This window comes from Alosa alosa, chromosome 3, assembly GCF_017589495.1.
Source record: "Alosa alosa isolate M-15738 ecotype Scorff River chromosome 3, AALO_Geno_1.1, whole genome shotgun sequence".
NCBI classification, from domain to species: domain Eukaryota; kingdom Metazoa; phylum Chordata; class Actinopteri; order Clupeiformes; family Clupeidae; genus Alosa; species Alosa alosa.
Window position 1 is genome coordinate 13,703,327 of NC_063191.1, and position 13,460 is coordinate 13,716,786.

The 13,460-nt window shown below is 45.7% G+C and overlaps 1 protein-coding gene across 2 annotated transcripts in view; it reads right to left on the bottom strand.

Moving 5' to 3' along the window:
- Positions 1–13,460, bottom strand: part of klf12b (Kruppel-like factor 12b) — a 55,885-nt gene that overhangs the window by 8,411 nt on the left and 34,014 nt on the right. For both annotated transcript variants that reach the window (XM_048238935.1, XM_048238934.1), the window contains one exon: positions 12,089–12,224. In XM_048238935.1, the coding sequence (XP_048094892.1) occupies positions 12,089–12,224 (136 nt within the window). The remainder of the gene's footprint in view (positions 1–12,088; positions 12,225–13,460) is intronic.

The window sequence follows — 13,460 nt, forward strand, 5'->3', positions numbered from 1 at the left end:
TGATTTTTTCTGTGCTTCCAGATATGCCTTAGGAACGTTTAGGAATGTTTGTTTCTGCAGTTGAAAGGGTCTGTAGGACTATGAATACATACACCCCCCCCACACACACACACACACACACAAAGAGACACAGACACACACACACACACACACACACAGGCAAAATCAAATTATTTGGGGAAAATCACTATATTGCTTTAAAGATGTGTTTATGGCATTTTGAATGTTGTGTTCATTTTGCTGTTGATTTGAGATTTGAGGCAATTGTGGGTTTTGTGTGTAGAGTTTCGAAATATAAACACATTGTTTTGAAAATGTGCGTAAACAATTGTACAAAACTGTAACAGAGCACATTGCACATTTGAGACTTCAACACTAGGTGTCACTAAAGAGCAATGGGAGAGGAAGTAGCCTGCAATGTCCACCTAGTGTACAGTATGATTACACAGGAGCTGGAGATCTTTGTGACAGATGGTGAATATAGATCAGGTGGGATCAAACCTGGAATATCACTCAGCCAACTTCCCAACTTTACCAGACATCCTTTGCAATGACATCCCAATTACTTTCATGAGTATTGTCAAAATGGTATAGGACCATGTGACCATGATATCTGCAGAAATATGCAATCCATAAATAGAAGATCATTGCCAATCAACAGAAGCGATATATGTCTTTTATGCCCAAGTCGTTTCCCACGCTGCAGCAGTGCAGAGCATACTGTGGGATAGTAGGGCCTTTCAGTCGGACAAAAGATGCCCCACAACAGCCAGTCTAGCCCAACAGCTTGTCCTCTCGTAGTCGCGCATGTCCTTGGGGGGTCGCCGTTTGTCCTCGGTGAATGACTGAGTTGAGTATGTGTGTGTGTGTGTGTGTGTGTGTGCGTCTCTGTGCCTTTGAGGCCCGACGCTGAAGTCACCACAGGCATTACAAAGCCCCTCGCTGCAGCACGGCGCAGCTGACTCAATGAACTGATGGATATCGCATTCTCCATTCCAGTGAATCAGCCCTTTCACAAAAAAAGGTTAATTCTCTCTCTCTAGCTTTGTCATGGTGGGTGAAGTTGTTAGCACTCACCAACAGGTGGCGCTATGACGCTATAATTGAATTTGCAACAAGGCCTGAAATCTGTGAAGAGCACATCACAGTTCCCACACACCTCTTTTTTTCTCTCTCTCTCTCTCTCTCTCTCATCCTCTCTCTCTCTCTCTGGCATCCATCAATTAATCCAGTCGCCATGCTTTTCGATCGACTCCGGCGTCCATAATGATGCATAATGCACTCAGGTATGTTTACATCATAAATAAAGTCTCGTCTGGAGAGATCCGCATCAATATGGAGCCGTAAGCCGTAAGGAGATGCATAGAGAGAGGAGAGACAGATATGTGCCACTGTGTTTTGGTTAATGGAGTATTGATATGTTTTTTGTTCTAGTTGCTGCTCTACCTCCACAGACAGTGATGAGTGGTGATTAGAGGGGCTGGAGTGTATTAAGCAGTAAACAGAGAGAGAGAGAAAGAAAGAAAGAGAGAGAGAGAGAGAGAGGGAGAGGGAGAGGGAGAGAGAGCAGGGCTGGACCCAGGGAAAGAGGCCACGTCAGTCTAACTCAAAACACACACGCAGTCATACACACACAGTCATACAAACACACACAGTCATACAGACTCACACACACTCCAGCAACACTAGCCAACTTTTAAGTGTTTTGGGAGCCTGTGTGTGTGTCTTCCTGTCTGTTCATCACACATATGTGGGAGTGTGTTGTGTGTGTGTGGGTGTGTGTGTGTGTGTGTGTGTGTGTGTGTGTGTGTGTGTGTGTGTGTGTGTGTGTGTGTGTGTATGTGTGTGTCTGTGTGTGTGTGCTTTTTTGAAGGCTGAAGAGACACTCCAGTGGATTATGCCTCCGATCTTTTCCATCACCGCTGGCAACCTGTCCTTGCTCTGTCTTTTCTCCAGTTAACAGACCCCCCCCCAAATACACACACACACACACACACACACCCCTGTATCCCCCCCACCCTCTCTATGTTTGATTGACAGGCCCTGAGCCAGAGAGAGAGGGAGCATTGGGGGCGGAGGGGGCGGGAGCAGCCGGGCCCCTCCAGTGAAGTGTCTCCACCACCACCACGCACACATGCGGGCGGGCGGGCGAGCAGGCCCACTTCCTGCCTCTCCTCTCCTCTGCTCCAGGGATCACCTGTTGCTCTTGGCACCAGGCCAGCCTGAGACCTAGCGGAAATGAGCAAATGTGTCAGAAATGAAGCTGAACTCCAGATCCCCTCCACTCCTCTACCCCCTCGTCAGCACTCCGACACTCACAGAGGACAGAGAGAGAGAGAGAGAGAGAGAGAGAGAGAGAGAGAGAGAGAGAGAGAGAGAGAGAGAGAGAGAGGGAGAGAGAGATAGAGAGAGAGAGAGAGAGAGAGAGAGAGATAGAGATAGAGATAGAGATAGAGATAGAGAGAGAGAGTGGAGAGAGGGAGGGGAGGAATAAGAGAATAAAATATGAGACGAGAAGAAGGAGTAGGGGGAAATAAAACCGAAGAGAACAAAACGGAGAATTGAGAGGGGTCAACAGAGAATACAATGAAAAAGAAATAAAAACACGGAAGAGATAAAACAACACAATGAAAAAGAGAGGCCGCACTAAAAGAGAGAAGAGGGAGAGGAACGAGGAGAGAGAGGGAGCGCTTCCAACGGCTGATATTTGAGGCTGCTTGAGTGGGGTGCACTGAGGGGAGTCCAGGAGAGAGAGGGAAAGAGAGAGAGCGAGAGGGAGAGAGGGAGAGAGAGAGAGCAAAGGAGAGAGAGCAGAGAGAAAGAGGGAGGGAGAGAGAGGAGAGAGGGAGGATTTACTGTGGAAAAGCATTCAGCTCTGAGGTCTCGCATCGTGGCCGGATGTTTACTCCCTGACTTCGTTTGGACGTGACACGGCCTCAGTCGCGTAAATATCCCATTCCGTACGCACTGCACACACACACACACACACACACACACACACACACACACACACACACACACACCTGACAGGCCCTAATACACTCCCCTAAAAAAAACATAACATTTTGCTGCTACTTATCTTACGGCCCATAGCATATGCAGGAGCTACCGGTTACAGGCTGCTTGGGGTAAGCATCGGTGCGCGCGTGAAGGGGAAAAAAAGGCAAGCAAATCCGCTGCCTTGAACCCACAGCAACCCTGACATCCAGGCTTTGTGTGTCGCGGCGGTGGCCCTGCGACGCTCGTGAGGAGGCGGAAAGGACCGGATCTGTTTCAAATAGGATTTGAAACTCTTTGTTGTTTCCTTTTGTCTTGCTTTTTTCCCCTTTTCTTTCTCTTCTCTCCCTCCCTTCTCTGAACCTCTCTCTCCATCTCTCTCTATCTCTCTCTCAGTGAGTCACCTGCTTGCTGAATGGGGCTTTCCGGCACCACAAAAACTCACAGACGAACTCTCAGAGACAAGTGTCTCTCTCTCTCTCTCTCTCTCTCTTATGCATGGGCTCCCGGAGTGAGTGTCGTAACAAGGCTCTGAACACCACAGAGGACGCCGCTAAACGAGCCCTCCATACAGCCACTGGGTACACAATACACAGCAGCCACCGCCACTGCCACCACTGCCACCACAGCAGCAGCAGCAGCAGCAGTGCTATCAGCAGGGATTAGCACTGCACCTATAGAGAAGAGGGAGGAGAGGAGCTGTGTTTCTGTGGAGCATGCAGCAGCAACAGCACAGGGTGCGTGTATATGCACACAGACACAGAGAGCATTACAAAAACACTGACCCTGGGTCTGAGGATACATCCGTGTGGATGATTACAAGGGAAAGAGAGAGAGAGAGAGAGAGAGAAAGGGATAGAGAGAGGAGAGAGGGAGAGAGAGAGAAAGGGATAGAGAGAGAGAGAGAGAGAGGAGGGAGAGAGAGAGAGAGAGAGAAAGAGAGAGAGAGAGAGAGAGAGAGAGAAAGGGATAGAGAGAGGAGAGAGAGAGAGAAAGGGAGAAGAGAAAGTAGATGAGGGAGGATGATGGAAAGAGGAAAAATACTGGAACCAAACAAAACATCCAAAAGAAAATGGAAAAATGGAAAATAAAATAACAAGACAAACACTCAAACAGGCCATCAGACCCACAGATAGGTGGATAGGTGTAAGTCCTGACAGTTCTCGTGGGACACCTTCCAGCACCTTGTTAGGCGGGAGGGCGAGAGGCCACACACAGCCGCCGTGCTCCCCACCTCTCCCCCCACCTGTTTTGGGGAGGGAGCCTCGGCGTGTGGCCCTGGGAGAGCCAGCAGACCAGGCCGCGGACGCGCTAACAATAGCTCTCCCCTCTCTCCCCCAGGGATTCATGAATATGGAGGAGACAGTGAGAGCAGCCGGTGTCATATGAAGAACACACACACACACACACACACCTCCATACACAGAAACCCACATAGACACAAACACACACAGACGACCGTAAAGATGCAGCCATAAGCACATACATATTCACAAACAGCCGTACAAACACAACACAACACACACACACAGGCACACACACACCTTCACACACACAAACCTTCACACTCACACAGATACATCACACACACATGCATACACACACTGCCCCAATCATATACATTCACCTCTCCCATGCCACAGTGCTCTCAGTCACTGATGTGCACGCAGCATGCTCATTAAACCAGTGTGTGGGGTAGACCCAACTCCCTGGTGCCCACATCTATGGGTTATTGATTCGGCTGCTGTAGTGAGCCTTTCCCTATAATGCCTGACTCCCTGCCCAGAGGCAGATTCCAGCCCAGTATATAACATACCAGTGAGATTTCACATGCCTACAGTATATTGTTATAACTTGCCAGTTGCGGCACACTGAACTGTTATCAATCAATCATTAGTCATTAATTGATTGATCACACTTCAATTCTGAGAGATTTCAAACATAAATCTACGCACACACACACGCACGCATGCACGCATGCACACGCACACACACACACACACACACACACACACACACACACACACACACACACACACACACACACAGTGTCTGTATTCCTGAGAACATAAATGTTATAGGCAAATCCACATAAGTTATGACATGCTCACAGAATCTTTAAGGGCAGACACATGCAGTGACAAACAATGTACAACACATGCTGCCAGCACATGTGATGTGATAAAATACCCTTATAACGTTGAGCCATGACCATGAATTCGCTTATGGCCATACACACCTACCTTTAAAAAACTCACCTATGCGAATGCACGTTCACACACAGGCACACACAGAGGCTTCCAGGCAAGCAAACATTCATATACGTAGTCTTACAGTAATAAACACTCTCCCTCTCTCTCTCTCATACACACACACACACACACAAACACACACACACACACACACGCACTTTGGGCTCTGGGCTGTATATTGCACACTGGCGCATGGCGCATTGTCTAAAAATCGCTATTGTACACCTGGTCAGAGGTCTATGGCGAGTTGTTTATATGTTATTTTAAGAGCGCACTGTCAACAGTCATATTGGCGGGTGTACCTATCATCCATGAACGCACACCAGCGCACGTCCAAGCAAAACATTACAAATTGCACGATTACAATAGGAAACATAATTAAAATAAAGATATTACAAAATACTGTACATCTCATAATGAGTAGTTCACCATCATTTGCAAATTAGTAATGACAGTTAAAAGTGATTAGGGGAGAGGCGAGACACATATGGAGCACAGCTGAAGACGCACTGTCACGGAGAAGAAACTCCTCTGCAGGATAAATGCTGTTTTATTCAGTCTTTTGAGCAATATTAGGGTAAGCGTTGCTTTTTCCAGCCTATGTTTTCGATGGTAACCCATTGTCAGTCAATAGTGAAAGTAACTGCATATAACTTTATTGTCATTGACTGACACCATGGTAAAGTTAGTTTTACTTTGCCAATGAGTTCAAATAATAGAGGAGTGCAAATGCGTGAAGGTTATGCTAGGTTTTAGTAAAGCATGGTTTAGTGGAATTCCATACGGTCTCGCAAGCAGCCTCCTTTAAATGCGTCGTTGAATGTCCAAATACCGATGCATTTATTTGACATCGCGCTTTGCGCCGTTAAATGGGATGACAGATGTCATTCTCATTGGTTTAAATGATGTTAAGCCCCAAACACACCCATGACTGATTAAAAAACCTAGGAACACCTTGTTGCGCCATGCTCTCGACGATTGATAACGAAAACCCTCCCAATGTGGACTGGACATGTCCTACTAAATTTGAATAAGCTTTTGACGAGTGACGATGTGCTTTTTACTGTCATGATAGGGCCCTCTATCTTCCACTCCAGTGCAATTGACTTTGCGCAAGTCGCTTTGTGGGCGGATCTTGGGCGCTGTTGCTATTTTACCGGCGGGATAATGACTGTTGCGTCCGACGCAAATCTAAAATGGGGTGGTCTGTAGTAGCTACATTACTCATGGGTGTGGTTTGGGCGTAACATGCAATAATCAGAGCGTCATCTCACATTCCCTTTAACAACAGGCACGCTTGTTCCATAGCGGATTGCTATTATGATGGCGGTTCACAGCTTGCTAGTTAGGAACAGTTTGCTATTGATTTTTCCTCTTGACAAAATGTAATACAGAAATGTCCCTTTCCGATGTTTTGGGATCACTCTCACTGAATCACGAGGTTATGAATGCATGGTGATATTTTTGCAATCTAACATTGTCTCACTATAGACAATGCAGATCTTCAGTCGGATAAGCTCTCCTCTCCCGTGCTGCTGCTGGGGCATTTGGGTTAAATGGCATCGGCTAGCAGTTCAACATCACGTCTCATTAAGTCCTCTAATATTTCCTAATTTATGTCATCAACACATCTGTGATTCGTGGAAATGTGTACGCTAGATTTATACCTATTTTTTCACATCGGACACCATACTGATTTCCCTCGTGTAGCAATATTTGTCCTTGTAATTATGTATGGTTTGGAGAAATGGGAACTGCGTCGTATAGATTAGAGGAGCAAAGTGCATTGCGCAACACAGGCGCCCAAGCATGCGCTCCTGCAGGTGTAAGCTACGGCTGTACCTTACCATCAGGCAACTCAACAACGAGAAACAGTTTCCAAGTTGACCTAACTTTCCAACTCTGCACAGTATCCCATTAACTGCATGGCAGTAGGCTATTTACAATATTTTATGTAAAGTAGAGTTTGTAAACACGTTATCATCAACTTAATGCACACACAACTTTTGTTTGAGCAGGAGAGAGAATAACAATGAATGGACGCAGCAACTACAGAAATTGTAGCCAAGGCTACTTGCTGCTTTCTTTTACTATCTATGGTTGCTGGTTAACAGCACAATAAGCTGATTTACGCTAATTCACAAACTCAAGACTTCAAGGCCATCATGGATATAAAACATTTTTTGAAAACAACGAAAGGATGGAGGGAACATAGCTCGGAGTTATTTCAGATGGGCTACAACAAGGTATGCAAAATTGTGGCACCTGTCAAAATCTTAGTGCAGCTGGAATAATGCTTATAGGCTGGTGTTAAAGCGCACACGGTGTTTAAAGCCATACACGGTAAATTGGAACAAAACTAAAGGTAAGTTTAGCCTTTATAGGGCTGTATAAAGTTGTCCAAATTAATAGGACGTAATTAGGCGTTGTTGTTGTAAAGATATTGCATGTACTGTAGATGTACTATATAGGCTACTAAATTTTTAGTTGACCAATGCACGAACAAAACCGGGAAACGGACAAATATTATCAAGGCTTTGAATGTTTCCATCTGTGCCTGGTGTCTGTAGATCTGTGTGCATAGCATTCATTCCTGCCTGTGGCCATGCATGCACCCTTAAAATAGCATCTGAATTTGCGCCACTGACTTTAGACCAGGAGGTTCCTGGTCTGTGGCGGAATTGTTTTCTGAAACTGCAAAATATCAACAGGGACCGTTTGCGCCGGAACACGCCCCCTCTTTTCGCTGAAAAGCCCGCGTGGGCACACATGTACCTATGGAGGGAAAATTCCAATATGCCCTGACTGCAAAATAGGAAAGACAAAAGCGCGAGTATGCAAAGTCAATTGCGCTGGAGTGCAAGATAGAGCCCATAGTGTGTTACTCATTTAATAAAAACAATGAGCACCACTGCTTCAACTCTCTCTCTTTCTCTCCCTCTCTCTCTCTCTTTCTCTCCCTCTCTCTCTCTCTTTCTCTCATCTCCCTCTTTCTTTCTTTCTCTTCTCAGGTAGAAAGAGTGCATCTGGTCTTGCACAACTGGAGCCCATGAACAGTTGTGCCCTGGGGCTGCACAGGCGTGCGATACTGCAGGAGAGGAGGAGAGGACCCTGTATGGTTGACTGATGAGACCTGTCTTTCTGCTCAGTATGGTGCCATATGTTGTCTGGAAAGCTGCCACCAATGTCAGACAGCGTCGGGGGGAGAGAGGCTGTTACATGACTGCTGCAGTAGAACACAGTGTGACAGCACTGGGACATAAAGGGAACTCAGTTTATTGCAGAAATGGTGGTATCCCCTTTGATTGTGGCTGTTGTCATGAATGGATTATGAACTTTCGGGCCCCTGGCCCCAGATGTTTTAGGGGCCCCCCACTAATTGTCGCATATGTGGGAGGGGGGGGTTGGGAAATCAGGAAATCACATTAAACAAATTTTTTAATTTGTTTGATGTGATTTCCTGTATTCTGGTGCATTTTGGGGATGGCCAATACTTTAATTCAATTAGATTCATAGCCTATCCTGATGTGTTGATACTGAGGCAATGATTCCATGCAAAGGCTTGGGCTTCAGGGCCCTCGGTAGGCCTGTGCAGTAATCCATCCCTGGCTGTTGTCACTAAATTGTGGTGGTTATAATTAATGGGGTGGCTCACACTAGATTGCTGTGGTTCTCACTAGACTGTGAAGGTTGTTTGTAGATTGTTGGTAGGTGCTTCTTACCAGATTATTCAGGTTCTTGATACCATGGAATCAGATAGCATGCACAACACATATACTATATGGACAAAAGTATTGAGACACATAATCACTGGATTCATGGGGTCCCATAGAGGTTGAATAAGAGGGTCCCCAAGATCGACTCCTGGGGAACACCATAGGTCAAGGATGAAGGCTGTACTAAGGTCCAATAACACTAGGACTGATGTTTTCTGCCTGCATCTGTATTGAGGTGCAAGCTATGTCATTAAAAAGAGCCGTTTCAGTGCTGTGATTTGCCCGAAACCTGATCGAATGTAATCAAAATACCCATTTGATGTTAGGAAGGTGGTTAGTTAATTAAAAACTATTTTTTCAATAATTTTGCCAGTAAAAGGTAGATTGGATATGGGCCTGCAATTGTTTAGCATGGTGGCATCCAAGTTATTCTTCTTGAGAAAGGGCTTTACAACATCTGTTTTTAGTGACAGAAATGTGCCAGATAGTAATGATACATTTACAATGTAAAGCACGTCTGCTGCTATGAGGTGAACAACAGATTTAAGAAAACTGGTAGGTAGAGTGTCTAAGCCACATGTGGAAGAGTTGAGGTTCTGTACAGTTTTTACAAGAGTTTCATAGTCTATCAAACTAAACTGTCATCAGTTTTTAGAAGAGTTTCATAGTCTATCAACAAACTAACTGTCATCAAGTTGATACATTTTGCCTTTGAAAAAAGATGCAAACTCATTATATTTATTAGTTGAGAGAAGTTCAGGTGCTAATTGTGATGGGGGAGTTTGTTAACTTCTCCATAGTTGAAAATAGCACACGAGAGTTATTTGTACTACTGATGCTATTTGAGAAGAAAGACTGCCTTGCTTTGCATATTTTAGAATTATACTTGCGGAATGCGGAGCATGTCTATGGATTTCATAGTGGATTTGAAGGTTGTAGTTTGTATTGTATACTGACTTGAATTTTAAGTAAGAGATTTTAAGCAAAGGAAACACGCGGTTCCGTTTAAAAAGAAGCTCACTAGTTCAGCTTGTTGTACAACTTTTGTTGGCCCTATAACAGCGATAGCATGGACAGTTAGCTTGTTTACAGTTGATTCCATTGTTGCGAAGCCTGCCTTCAGGCTCAACCGTCATCCTACTATCGTTGTTATAGTTACCATTCATAAGCATTGATATGAAACGGCGATTAAACTTTTTTTACCAGATCTACTTCATAGGTGTCCGTTATTCAGAATTAAAAGCCACCCCGCCAGCCAATCAGAAAAGAGTATTTCTTCTCTCCGGGTGATAATGGAGCAATATCATCCATAATATTTGGCATTTTTGAATTAAAATGATCCAGTAGATAATCTACTGACTCTGACAGTTTACGAGATGTCTACATTGTTGTCTAAATGTCTAGAATGTTAAAGTTTTAGCTGGATTACAGTGGTTCTCATTAGATTGTGTTTGTCCCTTATTAGACCACAGTTCAGCTCTGATCTGCTCTGAAATGAGACAAAAGTCACACACATACACACACACACACACACACACACACACACACACACACACGTGGTGCGGAGCGACGTCCCTGACCCCCTTCTGTGTGTGTCGCTCTGAGGGCTATTTTCATCCCGGAGTCGAGCGTCTGCCAACCCGCGTGCCCGCATGGTAGCTGGCACCCGCCACTTAGAGGGGCACTTATAGGGCACTAACACCATAGTCAAGAGTCAGACAGCAGTACACAAAGCCTCAGCCCACACTCACAGTAAAAACAAAAAGCCCAGGCCCTTGGTTTCACTCAGCAGCACTTTCCTGACTGTTCAATGGCCGTCTGTTATTCATCGTGTTTCGTGTCAGGAGCTGAACTAAACAAAACTAAACCTAGACCTGTAAAGCGCTCTCTTCACATGCTCACACAGCAGACCGCAGCACACCTACAAACTTTCCCACACAAACACACACACACACACACACACATAACCGCACTTGTGTTTACACACATGCGGCGTGTGTCGTTTTTTATGTCCGTGGCTCTGGGCATGGCTCATCTCCTCGGCCTCGCTCTTCGCTCGACGCTGGCATCCCGAGAGCTCGCCGTACCTCAGCTCTCACTCACGGTAAAGGGAAACATTTACACTGCGTCATTAGCGCCGCCACGGCTACGGCACGGAGAGAGGAATCCTGGAATACTTTCCAGAGGCTCCGCACCTAAATAACCCCATGCCGCCACTGGGCACAAAACCTGGCGGAGGGGCTCTGTTAGGAGGAAAGCCTGTCGAGCGCCGGCAGAGTTTGTGTCTTTTTGCTCTTTAATGAGGGGCAGTCCTGGGCGTTTTTTATGGGCAGCTGTGTCAAACTGCAGACGGCTGAGGGGGGTGGAGGGGTGTGATCATGTCACTGGTACTAACGATGAGGAAAAAGTCTTCTCTAACCTGATTGAAGTCAGATGGGATTAAGCTATGAGAACCGCATCCAATCTAATATGCGAGGCTTATTTTTCCCATAGGTAACGTGAACTACATTAACTTAATTCTCACTTCTTCCTATTCTAAGTGAGGCTAATCTGACACATGGACATGCCCTCAGAATCAGACTGCCATACACACCAACCCAAATCACAGGCTTCACATTCATTGACTAAACAAGACCATGATGCGAACACCTATCAATAGAAATCTTGCTTCCTTAGGCCACAACACTGACTGAATCAAATTTCATTTTTGAAGCCATTTTCACAGTGAGTGCACTTCATCTCTTAACAAATTCAAAAGAAGCACAACCACACACATAAGAAAACGCCAGCACTCCGATAGAAAGTGGAGCTCACTGACAATCGCTGCTTACCGCTGCCTACTATGCAGACAGCTTCTCCAGATGACATCAACAGACAGGCAGGGCAGCACAGCTCAGACCACTGTTTAGCTTAGCTTAGCATAGATTAGCTTAGCCTAGCTTCCCCCTGATGAAAGAGCCTGCTGTAGCATCTGCAGTCTGTCTCACCTTGGCAGCATACAGGAGATAGAGTAGGAGTTTGTGTGGGGGGGGGGACAGAAAGCAGAGCATGGGATGGGAGCAGGAGCGGAAGCAGAGGTAGGTGTGTGGGACCTGTGGGTGGGTGGGGGGGTGCGGTACTCACTCTTGCACAGCCCGCGCTATAGAAAGTGCCGTGGATCCGGTCTCGTTAACACTGTCCAAGGTCACGTTTGGCAGGTCGTCGTCATCACTGTCACTCTTGATATGTCTTGGCGACAGGCCGTTGGGGTCTGTGTGTGCTATGGAGAGAAAGAACAAAAGTGAGAGAGAGAGAGAGAGAGAGAGAGAGATGGTTAGTCAGCTGATGGGCTGTAAAAAGTTTTTGCTACTTGGACTGGATCTATCTGTTTCTATGAGTTAAGGGTGAATTTATTTCACCAAAAAACAATTAATGTTTGAATAAAATGTATTTCACTATAAAAAAGTATGGTGATAGATTCATGAAAAATTCCACAGAGATTTTACAAAATTGGAGGACCAGGAATCAGACAATTTCCATATTTCCTAGCAAACCATCAAACCATCCCCTAGAAAAAACAGTATTTCCATCATATTAGACTTTACCAGTGCTGTGTATCCATTCATAGAATGACCATTTCCGGTTAACCACACTAATGCCACATGAGTGTTATCAAAACAGAGCACTCAAAGTCCTTGGGGAGAAACACTGTGCAAAAGTGCTGCTGTTTCATAATCTGAAGTGCCACATATGCCACAAAGGGGAGCGTTTCTATGTTCCCCGGGTCCTATGTTCCCTGCTTTGTATGGGACTGGGGAACATAGGACCCTTTTTTAAAACCCTAACCATAACCCTAACCCTAATCCTAACCCTAACCCCGAGCGGGGAACACAGGACCCGGGGAACATAGGACCTGGGGAACATAGGGATGACCCCCATATAAGGATATGACTTTTTTCATTAACGCAGAAATGTAAGATTCCCACAGATGTCAATACACAGTACACCAGCTGCTCCCAGTGCTTGGGGTGTTGAGTGGTTTGTGTTTGGTCACACTGGTCAAGATGACAATCACCCTGGGTAAAATGGACCACCAACACACACACATTCCCAGAACCAGTCACAAATTACACAGCAGTTCCAGGCCAAATAGGATCTGCTTATTTTAAAACGTTCTCCTATTTGCTTAAGGTGAGTGCACAGTACTTAGGCAATACTCTGCACCATCTGCGAGAACACAAAAGATTGGTGTAACATTCTATTAGGGGGTCAGAGCGGACGTGAGGGTGCCCTCCGACACAACACAGGCACCGACTGCACATCGATAGAAAAACCAACTATGCCTCAGTTTGGTATGTATGTCCAAGGCCTTAGAGTGTACTGTCTGAACATAGTGGGAGAGTTGGTGAGACTGTATTTATGTGTGTGTGTGTGTGTGTGTGTGTGTGTGTGTGTGTGTGTGTGTGTGTGTGTGTATGTGTGTGTGTGTGTCTGTCTGTGTGTGTGTGTGTGTGTG